At 51.4% G+C, this 16187-nt stretch overlaps 1 protein-coding gene across 1 annotated transcript; it reads right to left on the reverse strand.

Moving 5' to 3' along the window:
* Positions 1-13335: 13335 nt before the first annotated feature.
* LOC311425547 (olfactory receptor 14C36-like) lies at positions 13336-14323 on the reverse strand (the record flags this gene model as incomplete). Its single annotated transcript, XM_084501490.1, has 1 exon — positions 13336-14323. The coding sequence occupies one exon, from the start codon at positions 14321-14323 to the stop codon at positions 13397-13399; it is 927 nt and encodes a 308-aa protein (XP_084357616.1). The 3' UTR covers positions 13336-13396.
* Positions 14324-16187: the final 1864 nt, after the last annotated feature.

Consider the following 16187-nt stretch of genomic DNA (forward strand, 5'->3'; position numbering starts at 1 on the left):
GCACTGGTGATGCTGACATGCTGAGATATTGTCTCTGCCTCTGTTCCCAAGTCTGTCAGGTTTACTTTCTTTGGCAGTACGCAGTCACAGCTTTTTATTTCACCCACCTGCGTAGCCTGAGTGGCCACTGTCTGTACCCTGTTTTCCATTTGCCATCATCTCAATGTCTCAGTTACTAAGTGCCAGGTCGTCATCACCTCAGCAGCTGTTGTATCTCCCCATGAGGCAGCATCCCATATAGTTGTCCCTGTGTTCTCCCAAGTTTTCACATCAAACACCACCAAAGCTGTTGTGGGGGGCCCCATTCTTTTGTAAGAACTTTAGCAATAGTTTCACTTCATACAGGTCATATTTCACTCCTCTTCTTACCAGGAATTGAGTCAGGAGACTCCCGGCACACCCAGCACTGTTTGCTTGCCTCTAGTCATTTAATAAATTGTAAACTTTAATTGCAATCCTATTTGGGACTCAGTCATTTATTACTGATTATTCATCCACTTCCTCTTTCTGATCCAGTGGCCTGTGGTAAACAACCACCACAATGTCACCCCTGTTGGCCTGCCCTTTAATCCTCACCCATAGACTCTCAACTCACACTTTGTAGCCTTCTCCACCCATCGATTGCCTTTCAGCCTCCAGGGCCTTATACCTGTTGCTCAGATCTACCTGATAGGGTGATATGGGTGAAGGCGGATTTTACCTGCCGCCTCAAGCCTGGACTTGGTTCCATTCATTCATATCCTTACAGCTTCTGCCTTGTGTCTGCTGGGAGATGAATACTGCATTCCCTTCATGTTGGGTAATTGCTGGTGCCTGTTCTTGTTCCACAGAGGCCAGAGTTAGGCACCACCAGTCTATCTCTCTCTCTGAACCCCAGATGCCCTTTGTTTTTTTCACCTTTTTCATACCTAAGCTACTATGCAGAGCAGGTCTTTCACCCACTTACGTCTCATGCAATTGCTGTCTCTGCAGCTGCCCAAAGGTGGTGTGAAGCTTTGGCACTCCCTACAGCCTGACACCTGCATGGCTGCATGCGTTTTCAGAAGCTCAGTTTGGGTCCCCACCTCCTTTTTGGCAAGTGTGGAGGTGGCCTTCTGCTGACTGTTTGCAATGAGTGGTCTCTAACGGGAGCTCACTGCAGCACCCTACCTGCATGAACAGCCACACAGACTGCCACACCATACCCTGACTGGCGCCCCGTGCCCTGTTTGCCTGCTCAGTGCACAACACTCCTGGTTGTTCGCACTCCCTTGGGGCTTCCTTCATACTACAGAGGGAAACCCCTGCACACTTTGATCCCCTGCTCCTCTGCAGAATACCTCTTCCCTGGAGCCGATCACCTTGGCAAGTGAGAGTCACTGTAACTGGTTCAAATTGGTTTAAATACACAGGCACGATGAGTAACGAGGTTTAATGGTGAACAACAATTGTAATAAAACTGGAAAAATAAAACACAAAGCAAGAATATAAATCAGGCTTGGCGTATCATGAGTAACGTTCTGAGTGATTTTCAAAAAAATGCAGTCAGCTTATAGCTTATGAAATACACCCAATCCTGAGTTTCCACATTACATCCTTGAGCTCCTGGTTCCTCATGCTGCAGATGACAGGGTTCACTGCTGGAGGCACCACTGAGTCCAGAACTGCCAGCACAAAGTCCAGGGAAGGGGAAGAGATTGAGGGGGGCTTCAGGTGGGCAAACGTGACTGTGCTGACAAACAGGGAGACCACAGCCAGGTGAGGGAGGCACGTGGAAAAGGTTTTGTGTCGTCCTTGCTTTGAGGGGATCCTCAGCATGGCTCCGAAAACCTGCACATAGGACAGAGCAATGAAAAAACACCCCAACAGTAGAAAAGCAATAAGCGCAATCATCACAGCTTCCCTTAGGTAGGAGTCTGAGCAGGAGAGCTTGAGGATCTGGGGGATTTCACAGAAGAGATCCCAGGCATTGCTTTGCTTGAGAGGTATTGAAAAAGTATTGGCAGTGTGCAGCACAGCGTTGAGAAAGCCATTGCCCCATACAGCTGCTGCCATGGTGGCACAGGCTCTGCTGCCCAGGAGGCTCCCGTAGTGCAGGGTCTTGCAGATGGCACCTCTAAAACCTCTCCTTTCCTCCCTATTCCTTCAGAATAGGAGCCCTGCACTGGGAAGCTCTCTACCAGTTAGGACCACACCAGTATGGTGTCGTGGAGGATTACAGGTCCCTTGCCTGGATGGACACACTTCTTCTAGTGTAGCCCATTTTGAACATGACCATATCTGTGTTTAACACTGCTGGCTCATATGGCTTCCCTGGTTGTGCCCAGGCTCTTTTCCTCCAGGTTGCTCTTCCTGCAGTCCAGTCCAAGACTGCTGTGATGTATGGAGTTAGTCTGCCCCTGATGCAGAGCATCAGAAGATGGGAAAGAGAGGCTCACTTCTCCTTGGAAAACAGAATGAGATTCATTTGCGGAATCCCAGAGTTTCACAAGGTCCTCTGCAAGGAAGATTTAACCTGCATGAATGAGTCTCAGGTTAGGAACCATGTAAAGAAATTGAAAACCTTGAGCATGGCAGCCCCAAGCCCTGCCTGCCCTCCTCCTGCCACGCTCCATCAGGTGGCTGCAGCAGAGGGGACAGCCAGCCCTTGTCTGGGCTCTGCCACCCACCCCTTCAGTGCCATCACTGCTGCCTTGGGGTGCTCTGTGATGCTCTGGATGACCTCACAAGGCCTGCTGGCCAGCACATCTACTGTTGGGCAACCGGGCCACACAGCAGCAGGGACCCCACTGCCATGGCCCTTCCAGCCCCCTCCCCTCAGCCCTGGCCTTGTCTCTGCTGGCAGGAGGAGCCTTGGGAGGCACTTGCAGCAAAGTGGGAGCTGAGATGAGGCTCTGTGGTGCAGAAAATGCCCTTCTGGAGGCCAGTTGTGTCACCCAAGTGCCGACTGCCTGTCCCTGCCTGCGGTCCCAGCACAGCCAGACAGCAGCTCTGGCATCAAGCTACAGGAGCAGCCGGGCCTTACACCACCAGCAGGGCTCAGAAGGAGAGGGTGGCAGTGTCAGGAGAGCAGCTCTGGGTGGACCAGAGCTGGTGCTCCCTGGCCGTACTGCTGGGCCTGACTCATTTTCTCTTCACCTCTGCACGTGGCTACTGCCCATGCAGAAAAGGTCTCCCAAGAAAGATATAAGAAAATGTCACTTTAATTGGATAACATACAGAAGCAAAATGAAGAATTATATTTCTTTCTGGACAACTTTCATAAGAATAAAACTGAGAGAAAAATAATCAGAACAAGGACATAAGAGAGGCTTTGCTTATCAGGAGTACCTTTAAGAATGATTTGCAGAAATAGGCTGTCAGTTTATTGCTTATGAAATACAGCTGCTCATCAATTTCTGTACAGCATCCTTGAGATCCTTGTTCCTCATGCTGTAGATGAGGGGGTTCACTGCTGGAGGCACCATCGAGTACAGAACTGCCACAACCAGGTCCAGGGAAAAGAAGAAGATAGAGGGGGGCTTTAGGTGGGAAAACATGACTGTGCTGACATTTAGAGAGACCACAGTCAAGTGAGGAATGCACGTGGAAAAGACTTTGAGCCGTCCCTGCTGCGAGGGGATCCTCAGCACAGCCCTGAAGATCTGCACGTAGGACAGAGCAATGAAAACAAAACACCCACACACAAGAAAAGCACCCACCTACCATGGGGAGGTGGCTGTGATGATTTCTCCCCCAGCCAGCTCTCCTCTCCCTTCCATCGCTCCTACACCCAGGGTGCCTTGAAACTCTATCCCCCTTCTCTCCTCTCCCCATGCCTGCTGCAGACAGTGCCCCCAGCCCTGCTGCACCTTGCAGAGGAGCTGGTGCTTGGTGGCTGAAGCAGCTTCACAAGTAGTCCAAGCCTGATACAAACCCCACAGGCTCTCACAGTGTTAATGGCCCCACTGAGGGACATTACTGTGAGTGCCTCCCCAGGGACTAGTTAGAGCAGAAAAATGCAGGCAGTGATGATGGGGACACCAAGGCCAAATAAAGATGGCCCTGAGGCTGAGGAAACCTTGATGTGTCTCATCAAGTCCAACAGTCAGGCACTAACCCCAGCTTCCAGGAAGGGAGATCCTGTCCCTCTGGTGGGGTTTATGGCCCTTGCTTGGTCAGTTCAGCATGGGGATGGACAATTGTCCTGGTTTCAGTTAGAACAGAATTAATTTTCTTCCTAGTAGCTGGTGGAATGCTGTGTTTTGGCTTAGGATGAGAAGAGTGCTGATAACACCCCGATGTTTTAATTGTTGCAGAGCAGTGCTTATACCAAGCCAAGGACACCTCAGACTTTTGCTCTGTCCTGCCAACAGGCAGGCTGGGGGTGCAGTAAGAGCTGGGAGGGGACAGACCCAGGACAGGTGACCCGAACTAGCCAAAGGGGTATTCCATACCATCTGACGTCATGCTAAACAATATATAGGGGTGGCTAGCCGGGGGGGGGGGGGCCGGACTGCTCGGGGTTAGGCTGGGCATCGGTCAGCGGGTGGTGAGCAATTGCATTGTGCATCACTTGTTTGTACATATTATTATTAGTAGTACTATTATCATCATTGTATTATTATTATTATTATTATTATTTTCCTGTCTTATTAAACTGTCTTTATCTCAACTCACGGGCTTCACTTTCCATTTCTCTCCCCCGTCCCAGAGAGGGAGGGGGGAGGGGGAGAGAACGGCTGCGTGGTGTTTAGCTGCCGGCCGGGTTAAACCACGACAGTCTTTTTGGCGCCCAACGTGGGGCACGAAAGGTTGAGATAACGGCAGATCTGACCAGAGTGTGTTAAACTAAAATTGGTATAAGTATTAGACCTGCTTAATAGTCACTTGTCATAATGCTGATTGCTTTAATCTCAACTGTGCTGCGCCTGTTTTCCAAATTGAGTATTATAGCACGTTATTTTCCGTGTGTGCTCTCTGTCATGTTGTTTATCCTCTCCGGGCCCTGGTTTCAGACCATTATGGTACTGTGTGTTGTATCAGTGGCTTATGAGATGATGAAATATCTGGCCATGACTCTAACCTGGTATTTGTACTCAGTAACATCTTCGATTCTATACTTTGGAAACTGTATTTTGGAAACTATTAGCAATTGTATCTGTTGCCTTTTTTCATTAGGGAGTCAATCTGTGGAGGGGAAAGGGGAAGATAATTTTTCTTACTTGATCACTCTCCCTTTCTCCTTCACCACCCCTGTACCCTCCTTGATCACTCTCCCTTCCTCCTTCACCACCCTCTTATCCTCCGAGTTTATTACAATAGCTCTCCAAGATATTGAATATCCTTGGGATACTCAGACCAGCATAGTCCTGTTGTTCTGCCTCCTGAATGCACTTCAGGTTCTGCTTAAAGTTAAACAACTACTTAGGAAGCTCATCCGGAGATCTGCCCGGAGTCAGTATAGTTGTGGGTGGCAGGGAGTATGGGAGGATATGGGCAGGCATCTAGAGCAGTTGGCACCCCCAGTGTTTTGGAAATTCACCCCTGAACAACTGCAAAATCCTCAAAAACTGGCAGAATGCTTGAATAAAAGGTGTCGTGATTCAGGAAGTTCCAAAGTAACACAAATCATTGTAACATGCTGGGGCCTGGCTCATGCCTATCGAGCTGCCATGGATACTGCTATCAACTTAGTGACAGACCCTGCGGCCACTCCAAGTCCCATGACAGATCCAACGGCCACTGTGACCCCTACGGTGGACTCTGCAGCCGCGCCAGTCCCAACTCCTGAAGCCGCTCCAGTCCCAGTTCCTGCAGCCGCTCCAGTCCCAGTTCCTGCAGCCGCCCCAGTCCCAGCTCCTGAAGCCGCCCCAGTCCCAGCTCCTGAAGCTGCCCCAGTCCCAGTTCCTGCAGCCGCTCCAGCTCCAGTTCCTGCAGCCGCTCCATCTCTGGTTCCTGCAGCTGCTCCAGTCCCAGGTCCTGCAGCTGCTCCGGTTCCAGCTCCTGCAGCCGCTCCGGTTCCAGCTCCTGCAGCCGCTCCAGCTCCGGTTCCTGCAGCCGCTCCAGCTCCAGTTCCTGCAGCCGCTCCAGTTCCAGCTCCTGCAGCCGCTCCAGCTCCAGTTCCTGCAGCTGCTCCAGTTCAAGCTCCTGCAGCCGCACCAGTTCCAGCTCCTGCAGCTGCTCCAGCTCCGGTTCCTGCAGCTGCTCCAGTTCAAACTCCTGCAGCCGCACCAGTTCCAGCTCCTGCAGCTGCTCCAGCTCCGGTTCCTGCAGCTGCTTCAGCTCCTGCAGCTGCTCCAGCTCCTGTAGCTGGGTCAGAGAAACGAGCTGTAGCAGTGCAAGTTGACCCTGCGGAGGGTATTCCAACCTCTGTGGCAGACCCTGTAACAAGGTCAGAGAAACGAGCAGTAGCAGTGCAAGCTGCCCCTGTAGAGAAGGTGAAAAAATGGTATAGAGATTCAGGTCGTTTAGAACGCAGAGAATCTTCTGCCAAATCTAGGTATAGAGACGACGGAGATGACGACGACGCTGGGCCATCAAGGGTTCAGGAGGAGGAAGATGAGGATGCCGAAAAATCAACAGTAACTACCCGAAGCCTAAACGAGCGTGAGTTACGAGATGTGCGAAAAGATTTTGGTCGCTGTATAGGTGAGCAGCTTGTCACCTGGCTGCTCCGATGCTGGGACACTGGAGCCAATTGTGTGGAATTAGATGGCAGGGAAGCCAAGCGACTGGGATCCCTTGCTAGAGATGCAGGCATTGACAAAGCAATTGCAGATGGAGCACAATCTCACAGCCTCTGGAGGCGTCTCCTCTCAGCTGTGAGGGAAAGGTATCCCTTCAAGGAAGAACTTTTATGTCTACCAGGCAAGTGGACCACTATGGAGAAGGGAATCCAGTATCTGAGGGAATTAGCCATACGGGAAGTGATTTATGAGGATCCAGACCTCAGACAAACATCCAAAGATCCAGATGAAGTCAGGTGTACGCGACCCATGTGGCAGAAGTTTGTACAGAGTGCACCATCATCATATGCCAGCTCATTGGCAATAATGGCCTGGAAAGAGGATGAGGAACCCACAGTGGATGAAGTGGCTAAACAATTCCGGCAGTACGAAGAAAGTCTCTCCTCTTCCTTACAGGCCTGCGTCTCAGCTGTGGAGAAACTTTCTGAAGAGTTCCACCAACTTAAAGAGAATCTATCTTCATCCCCACCTGAACCAACCAGTGTCCACCGACCAAAAGAGAACACTGTGGAGAAACTTTCTGAAAAGGTTCACCAACTTGAAGAGAGATTATTCTCCTCCGTACCTGTACAGAGCAGTGTCTCAGCTATTAGGGGTAGTCGTTCATCCACACAAGGAAGACGATATGGTGGGTACTCACCCCGTGCTACCCTGTGGTTTTACTTACGAGACCATGGAGAGGACATGAGAAAATGGGATGGAAAATCTACCGCGACCCTAGAGGCACGAGTACGTGAGTTGCAAAAGAAAATGATCAGGAAGAAGGGATTCTCTGAAAAGTTTGCTGCTCCAACTTCCAGCAGACAGTCCTTCAAACACAGAAACGAAGAAGATTCCGACCAGGATTAGGGAGGCCCTGCCTCCAGCCAGGGGGAGGAAAGGGATAATCGAGTTTATTGGACTGTGTGGATTCGATGGCCTGGCACATCAGACGCACAGAAGTATAAGGCTTTAGTAGACAGCGGTGCACAATGCACTATAATGCCATCGAGCTATAAAGGACCAGAGCCCATCTATATTTGTGGAGTGACAGGGGGATCTCAGCAGTTGACTGTATTGGAGGCTGAAGTGAGTTTGACTGGGAATGAGTGGGAAAAGCACCGTATTGTGACTGGCCCGGATGCTCCATGTATCCTTGGCATAGACTATCTCAGAAGAGGATATTGCAAGGACCCAAAAGGGTTCCGGTGGGCTTTTGGTATAGCTGCCTTAGAGACAGAGGGTATTAAACAATTATCTACCTTGCCTGGTCTCTCAGAGGACCTCTCTGTTGTGGGGTTGCTGAGGGTCGAAGAACAGCAAGTGCCAATCGCTACCACAACTGTGCACCGGCGGCAATATCGCACTAACCGGGATTCCCTGATTCCCATCCATAAGCTAATTCGTCAATTGGAGAGCCAAGGAGTGATCAGCAAGACTCATTCACCTTTCAATAGTCCCATATGGCCAGTGCGAAAGTCTAATGGCGAGTGGAGACTAACAGTGGACTATCGTGGCCTGAACGAAGTGACGCCACCACTGAGTGCTGCAGTGCCGGACATGCTGGAACTTCAGTACGAACTTGAATCGAAGGCAGCCAAGTGGTACGCCACAATTGATATCGCTAATGCATTTTTCTCCATCCCTCTAGCAGCAGAGTGCAGGCCACAGTTTGCTTTCACTTGGAGGGGAGTCCAATATACTTGGAATCGACTGCCCCAGGGCTGGAAACACAGCCCTACCATTTGCCATGGGCTGATCCAGTCTGCACTGGAGCAGGGGGAAGCTCCTGAACACCTGCAGTACATCGATGACATTATTGTGTGGGGTGACACAGCAGAGGAAGTTTTCGAGAAAGGGAAGAAAATAGTCCAAATCCTTCTGAAAGCCAGTTTTGCCATAAAACAAAATAAAGTCAAAGGACCTGCACGAGAGATCCAGTTTTTAGGAATAAAATGGCAAGATGGACGTCGTCAAATCCCAATGGATGTGATCAACAAAATAACAGCTATGTCTCCACCAACTAACAAAAAAGAAACACAGACTTTCCTAGGTGTTGTGGGGTTTTGGAGAATGCACATCCCAAATTACAGTCTGATTGTAAACCCGCTCTACCAAGTAACCCGTAAGAAGAATGAGTTTGAATGGGGCCCTGAACAACGACAAGCCTTTGAACAAATCAAGCAGGAAATAGTCGATGCAGTAGCCCTTGGGCCAGTTCGAACAGGACCAGATGTCAAGAATGTGCTCTACACTGCAGCTGGGGAGAACGGCCCCACCTGGAGCCTCTGGCAGAAAGAACCTGGGGAAACTCGAGGTCGGCCCCTGGGGTTTTGGAGTCGGGGATACAGAGGATCTGAAGCCCGCTATACTCCAACTGAAAAGGAGATACTGGCAGCATATGAAGGAGTTCGATCTGCTTCGGAGGTGGTCGGTACTGAAGCGCAGCTCCTCCTAGCACCCCGATTGCCGGTACTAGGCTGGATGTTCAAGGGAAGGGTCTCTTCTACGCATCATGCAACTGATGCTACATGGAGCAAGTGGATTGCACTAATTACTCAGCGGGCTCGAATAGGAAACCCCAGTCGCCCAGGAATATTGGAAGTGATTATGGACTGGCCAGAAGGTAAATACTTTGGGATGTCATCAGAGGAGGAGGTGGGTTGTGCTGAAGAAGCCCCACTGTACAACCAGTTACCAGAAAATGAAAAGAAATATGCCCTGTTCACTGATGGGTCCTGTCGTATTGTGGGGAAGCATCGAAGGTGGAAGGTTGCTGTATGGAGTCCTACACAACGAGTTGCAGAAGCTGCTGAGGGAGAAGGTGAATCGAGTCAGTTTGCAGAAGTGAAGGCCATTCAGCTGGCTTTAGACATTGCTGAACGAGAAAAATGGCCAGTTCTCTATCTCTACACTGATTCATGGATGGTAGCAAATGCCCTGTGGGGATGGTTACAGCAATGGAAGCAAAACAACTGGCAGCGTAGGGGCAAACCCATCTGGGCTGCTGCATTGTGGCAAGATATTGCTGCTCGGGTAGAGAACCAACAATGCCAAGTACAAGGCTACAGGAGGATATCTCCTGGGCTCCTGGAGTCCTGCAGGACTTCAGTATCCACGCTGCTTCCCCACTTTGTTCTCACCTGAGCACCTTCCTGCCTTGACCAACGTCTCTCCATCTGCATCAGTAATCCTTGAAACACAAAGCCAGTGGCTCTGGGTGACCTCTGTCCTTCAATAAACCTTTCTCCTCCACCTCAGTCTTAGTGCTCGCAGCTACATTTTGTGATATTCATTCATTCTCATGCTCTTTCCTACCAGGAAGAAAAGCACCTACATGTCGGAAGCCACCCCTCAAGCAGTCTTTGCATACTTCTCTACTGCCTGGAGCCACCACAACACAGGGCCAAAGGAGACCAGGTCTCTCAAACTGTTCATTTCATGTGCTTCTAGCCCTGAAGCCCACATTGGCAGACCTCCCTTCCACACTCTCCAGTTTCTCTGCACTCCTGCAAAATCTGGAGCCGCACCCTGAGATACACTGCTCCAGAGGTAGCCACAGCAGCACTGAGCCAAGGGGGGTAACTCAAGTTGTAATACACCATAAATGTTTGTTCATTGTCTTTTGTATTATAAAAAGGAGTTCCTTTTGAGGAGCCGGAGTTGCGAAAGCTCCCTGCTGTCGTGGTTCCGCTCGAGTGGGCAGCCAAGCTCCACCACAGCCGCTCTCTCACTCCCCCTCCTCAAAGAGGAATGGGGAGAAAATATGTGAAAAGGGCTCAAGGATTGAGATAAGGGCGAGAAAATCACGCAGTAATTATTGTAACGGGCAAAACAGACTCGGCATAAGGAGATAGTAAGATTTATTGCCTATTACTAACAAGCGAGAGAAGTGAGAAAACAAAGGAAAAAGCAAACCAAAAGCACCTTCCCCCCCCCATCCACCCTCTTCCACCTCCTCCCCCCGAGCGGCACAGGGGAACGGGGGAATGGGGGTTATGGTCAGTCTACAGCACTTCTTCTCTGCCGCTCCTTCTCGGTCACTCTCGTCCCCTGTGCTGTGGGGTCCCACCCACGGGATGCGGTCCTTGATGAACTGATCCGGCGTGGGCTTCCCACAGGCAGCAGCTCTTCCAGAACTGCTCCAGATATGGGTCCGTACCACGGGGTCCATCCCTCAGGAGAAAACTGCTCCAACCTGGCTCCCCCACGGGCAGCAGCTCCTGCCGGGTCACCTGCTCCTGCGTGGGCTCCTCTCCACGGGCTACAGGTCCGGCCCGGAATCTGCTCGGGCAGGGGTCTTCCACAGGCAGCAGCCTCCGTCGGTGCAGGGCCACCTGCTCCACCGTGGTCTCCTCCACGGGCTGCAGTGTGGAACCCTGTTCCACCGTGGTACTCCATGGGCTGCAGGGGGACATCCTGCTTCACCATGGTCCTCACCACAGGCCACAGGGGACTTCTGCTCTGGCGCCTGGAGCACCTCTCCCCCTCCCTCATACACTGACCTTGGCACGTGCAAGGCTGTTCTCTCACTCCTGGCTGCTGTCTCGCGCAGCGTTTTTTTCGCTGTCTTAAATATGCTCTCACAGAGGCGCAAACAACATCGCTTATTGGCTCAGACCTGGAAAACAATGGGGCCCTTCCCAAACATGGGGCAGCTTCTAGATCTTTCTCACAGAAACCACCCCTATAGCCCCCTGCTACCAAAACCTTGCCACGTAAACCCACTACACCTGCTGAAGTAAGGAGCTGTATAATGCTAGGCTAGACACTATGAAAATTCTTTTGCTTAATGTAACAAAAAAGAGAACCCCTTCCCCTTCTCTCCTTCTGCATCTCAGTTGCCTCTTTTGTTCAAAGACCCTGCTGCAAAGCTCGTGTAACCACCTCCTGATAAGTTGCTAAACTAGTGTATCAACATCCTGCCTTCCTGTCTCACGCTGGGCCAACACGACCAAATAAAAAAAAAAAAAAAAAAAGAAAAGTTGAACCACAACGCTGAGGAAGACTACGGCCTTTATCTTCACGACCACCAGAGGGACAGAGATGACCCGCTAGCAACTGTGCGTGCAGTCGCAGAACATACCAGGATGTGCTGCGTAATCCCAGAATTACCAAGATATAAAAAGGGACCCTGGCAGAGGTGAGGTGCACGCTGTTGGTGGAGCTGAGACTCCCCGGCTGCCCAGTGCAGTTTTTCTTGCTGTTTGCTTACTCAATAAATTCCTTTCTATGATTAATACAATGCTCTCTGAAAATTAATTAAGGGGGCAACTTATAACATCACTGACCTCCTTTCCTTTTGGCTCTATATCAAGATCTGCCTTTGTCCCAGCAGCTGTGGTGCCTTCCAAGGGGATGGGGCTGTGGTGGAGGTGCCCTGTGCTCTGCAGCAGCAACCTTGGTGGCCACGAGCCCTGCCTGCCCTCCTCCTGCCACGCTCCAGCAGGAGGCTGCAGCAGAGGGGACCCACAGCCAGCCCTTGGCTGGGCTCTGCCAATCGCCTCTCCAGTGCCATCACTGCTGCCTTGGGGTGCCCTGTGACGCGCTGGGTGACCTCAGAAGGTCAACACATCTCCTGCAGGGCAACCAGGCCTCACAGCAGCTGGGACCTCACCACCGCCCTTCCAGTCCCCTCCCCTCAGCCCCAGCCTTGTCTCTGCTGGCAGGAGTGACCTTGGGACGAGCTTCCTGGCCTCCCCTTGCCTTCTGCCAGCTGCTGCCCACTCAGGCTCCTGGCACAGACTTGGCCCCACACCAACACCACCACTTGTGTAGCCTTTGCTGCCTCACCCTGTGCTCTCCCTCAACTCCGTGTCTGTGTCATGCCCCACGTTCCACAGCTAAACACGTCCCTTTGCTGTCACCACCATCCTGTCCCACAGGATGGCAGAGACAGGACAGGACGTGATAGAGTTAGGCCCTGTAGTGCCCATGCAAAATGCTTGTAGCAAAGCGGGAACTGATACGGGGCTCTGTGGTGCAGACAAGGCCCCATGCAGAAAATATGACGTGAAAGAGCAGCTTTGCAGTGGGGGTCTCCACGTTGGTAAGGCAAGGGAGGCTTCTGGCCATGAAAGGGCAAGGGACGGGTCAGCAACAACTTCTCTGGGCAACTTGTTCCAGTGATCATCACCCCCAAAGGGACAGAATTTCTTCCTTATATATACTTTAAAAGTACCCTTTTTTACAGAATCACAAAATCATAGAATCATCTAGGTTGGAAGAGACCTATGACAGTCCCTGACAAAAGGTCCCTCCCCAGCTTTTCTGTAGGCCTTCTTTAGGTACTGGAAGGCTGCTACAAGGTCTCTCCAGGCTGAAGAGAACCAGCTTTCTCAGTCTGTCTTCACTGAAAATGTGAGAGGGTGGCAGTGTCAGGAGAGCAGCTCTGGATGGACCAGAGTTAGTGTTCCCTGGCCGTACTGCTGGGCCACGACTGCTTTCTCCTCCAAATCTGCACATGGGTACTGCCACTGCAGTCACAGAAAAGGTCTCAGGAAGGATATAAGACGAAAGGATACTTTAATTGCTTTACATACAGAAGCAAAATGAAGAATTATATTTCTTTGTGGACAACATGTGATAGGATATAACAGGAAAACAAACAAACAAGCAAACAAACAAAACAATTACATTAGACCGACGGGCTTCGACTACCATAAGAAACATTATGAGTGACTTATAGAAGAAGGCAGCCAGTATATTGCTCAAGAAAACCTGCCAGTCATCTGTTTCCACATGGCATTCTTGAGCTCCTGGTTCCTCATGCTGTAGATGAGGGGATTCACTGCTGGAGGCACCACCAAGTACAGAAATGCCAGAACAAAATCCAGGGGAGGGGAGGAAATTGATGGGGGCTTCAGGTTGGCAAACACGGCTGTGCTGAGAAAGAGGGAGACCACAGCCAGGTGAGGGAGGCACGTGGAAAAGGCTTTGTGCCGTCCCTGCTGCGAAGGGATCCTCAGCACAGCCCTGAAGATCTGCACGTAGGACAGTAAAATGAAAATAAAACACACCCCAAACAGAAAAGCAGTAACCGCAAGAACTTGAACTTCCCTTCGGTAGGAGTCTGAGCAGGAGAGCTTGAGGATCTTGGGGATTTCACAGAAGAACTGGTCCAGGGTATTGCCATTACAGAGAGGCAGTGAAAAAGTATTGGCAGTGTGCATCACAGCATGGAGAAAGCCACTGCCCCAGGCAGCTGCTGCCATGGTGGCACAGGCTCTGCTGCCCAGGAGGCTCCCGTAGTGCAGGGGCTTGCAGATGGCAATGTAGCGGTCATAGGCCATGACAGTGAGAAGAGAAAATTCTGCTAGATTGAAAAAGATTAGCAGAAAGATCTGTGCAGCACATCCTGCATAGGAAATGGCCCTGGTACCCCAAAGAGAATTGTCCATGGCTTTGGGGATAGAGGTGGAGATGGAGCCCAGGTCAAGGAGGGCAAGGTTGAGGAGGAAGAAGTACATGGGGGTGTGGAGACCGTGGTTGCAAGCTACACCAGTAAGGATGAGGCCGTTTCCCAGGACGGCAGCCAGGTAGATGCCCAGGAAGAGCCCAAAGTGCAGGAGCTGCAGCTCCCGCGTGTCTGTGAATGCCAGGAGGAGGAATTCAGTGATGGAGCTGCTGTTATACATTTTGTCTCTTGGCTAGGGAGCCTGTCCAAAAGATGCAATGACAGTGCAAAATTTAATTACTTTTCTGACCAAAATCCATTGCATGTCTCATAGAACAGCCATGAACAACACATTCCTTTCAGGAAGAGCTTTCTGCAGCTCCGTGACTTACCTCTGGTTGCTGCTCTGATGGTGCACAACAAGCAGGGTGCTGTGCTGTGGATTCTGCAGCAGGCAGTCCTGGTCTACAGCTACAGGTAAAAGGGAACCAGGAGTCATCTGAGAAGTCCACAGGCCAAGGACATCTCTCTGATCTCAGAACTTGAGGAGAAGGTCAAATAATCCCTTAAGAAACAGCAAAGGTGATGTTGGTACGGTCTGTAGGCTGAGCTGTGTGAGGTGCCTCAAAGCTGCAGCAATGCTCTAGGAGCCTTAGTCTCTAATACAGGTGTTACTACTCCACTACTGTCCCTCTGCCTCAGTACACAGTCAGAAAAATGGAAACAGAGACTGTAGAAATTGCATTGCCTTCAGGTAGCTCTTGCCTTGCAGTTCTACTGTGCAATGCCCTGCAGAGGTGTGGGGCTGTAAGCAGACTGCCCCACGCAGCAGACTCTGGGCAGCAGCAGGACCCTGCCCTGCCCTGCCAGGGAGCATCCTTCCATTCAAAGCTTCTCACCACAGCCCCTGAGCAGCTCCCCAGGCAGGCTGAGTGCTGAGCCTGGCAGGCAGCAGAGCCCCTGCCCCAGCACACAGCCCCTGGAGCACAGCAGGGACCCTGCTCTGCACCACAGCCCTGGGCACCCCTGCCTGCACCCCCAGCTGTACAGAATGCAGCTGGCCCCAAGAGAAGGGAGCCCTCAGGCCCTGCATGCTGACCCTGCAGCACACAAGCCCTGCATGCGCTTCAACTCCAACACTGAGTGTCCTCCTGACAGCTCCCTTTGGCTGAGGGCTGTGCCAGCTCGAGGAGAGCCTGGCGGGGTGCACAGCGGCATTGCCCTGCACCCAGAGACCTAAAATGGGGAGGTGGCACTGAAGACTCCCGAGTGAGATCTCCTCTGCCTTCCCACCTCAGACTGCCCTGAACTTTTCTCCCCCTTCTCTTCTCTCCCCATGCCAGTTGCAGACAGTGCTCCCACCCCTGCTGTGCCTTGCAGAGGAGCTTTTCCTGGGTTGCTGAAGCAGCTTCTCAAGTAGTCCAAGTCTGATGCAAACACTTAGTGTTAATGTTCCCAGTGAGGGAAGTTAATGGCTAAACATCCCCAAGGACTTGTTAGAGCAGAAAAGGGACAGGGAGGAAGAGGTAAATATGGCCATGTTCTCAAGGAAACCTTGTGTCCCATGAAGTCCAACGGTCAGGCCCTGATAGGCTCCCCCTGTTCCTCCAGCAGGGTTTAGGGCTCTTTCTGTGTCAGTTCAGTGTGGGGATGGGCAATGCCAAGTACAAGGCTACAGGAGGATATCTCCTAGGCTCCTGGAGGAGGATGAGGAGGTCCTCTGTCCTTCAATAAACCTTTCTCCTCCACCTCAGTCTTAGTGCTCGCAGCTGCATTTTGTGATATTCATTCATTCTCATGCTCTTTCCTACCAGGAAGAAAAGCACCTACATGTCAGAAGCCACCCCTCAAGCAGTCTTTGCGTAATTCTCTACTGCCTGGAGCCACCACAACACAGGGCCAAAGGAGACCAGGTCTCTCAAACTGTTCATTTCATGTGCTTCTAGCCCTGAAGCCCACATTGGCAGACCTCCCTTCCACACTCTCCAGTTTCTCTGCACTCCTGCAAAACCTGGAGCCGCACCCTGAGATACACTGCTCCAGAGGTAGGCACAGCAGCACTCAGCCAAGGGGGATAACTCAAGTGATCCGGGTTGCCCATGCTG

The sequence above is a fragment of the Aythya ferina genome (genome assembly GCF_964211825.1).
Source record: "Aythya ferina genome assembly, chromosome: 31".
Classification (NCBI taxonomy): Eukaryota; Metazoa; Chordata; class Aves; order Anseriformes; family Anatidae; genus Aythya; species Aythya ferina.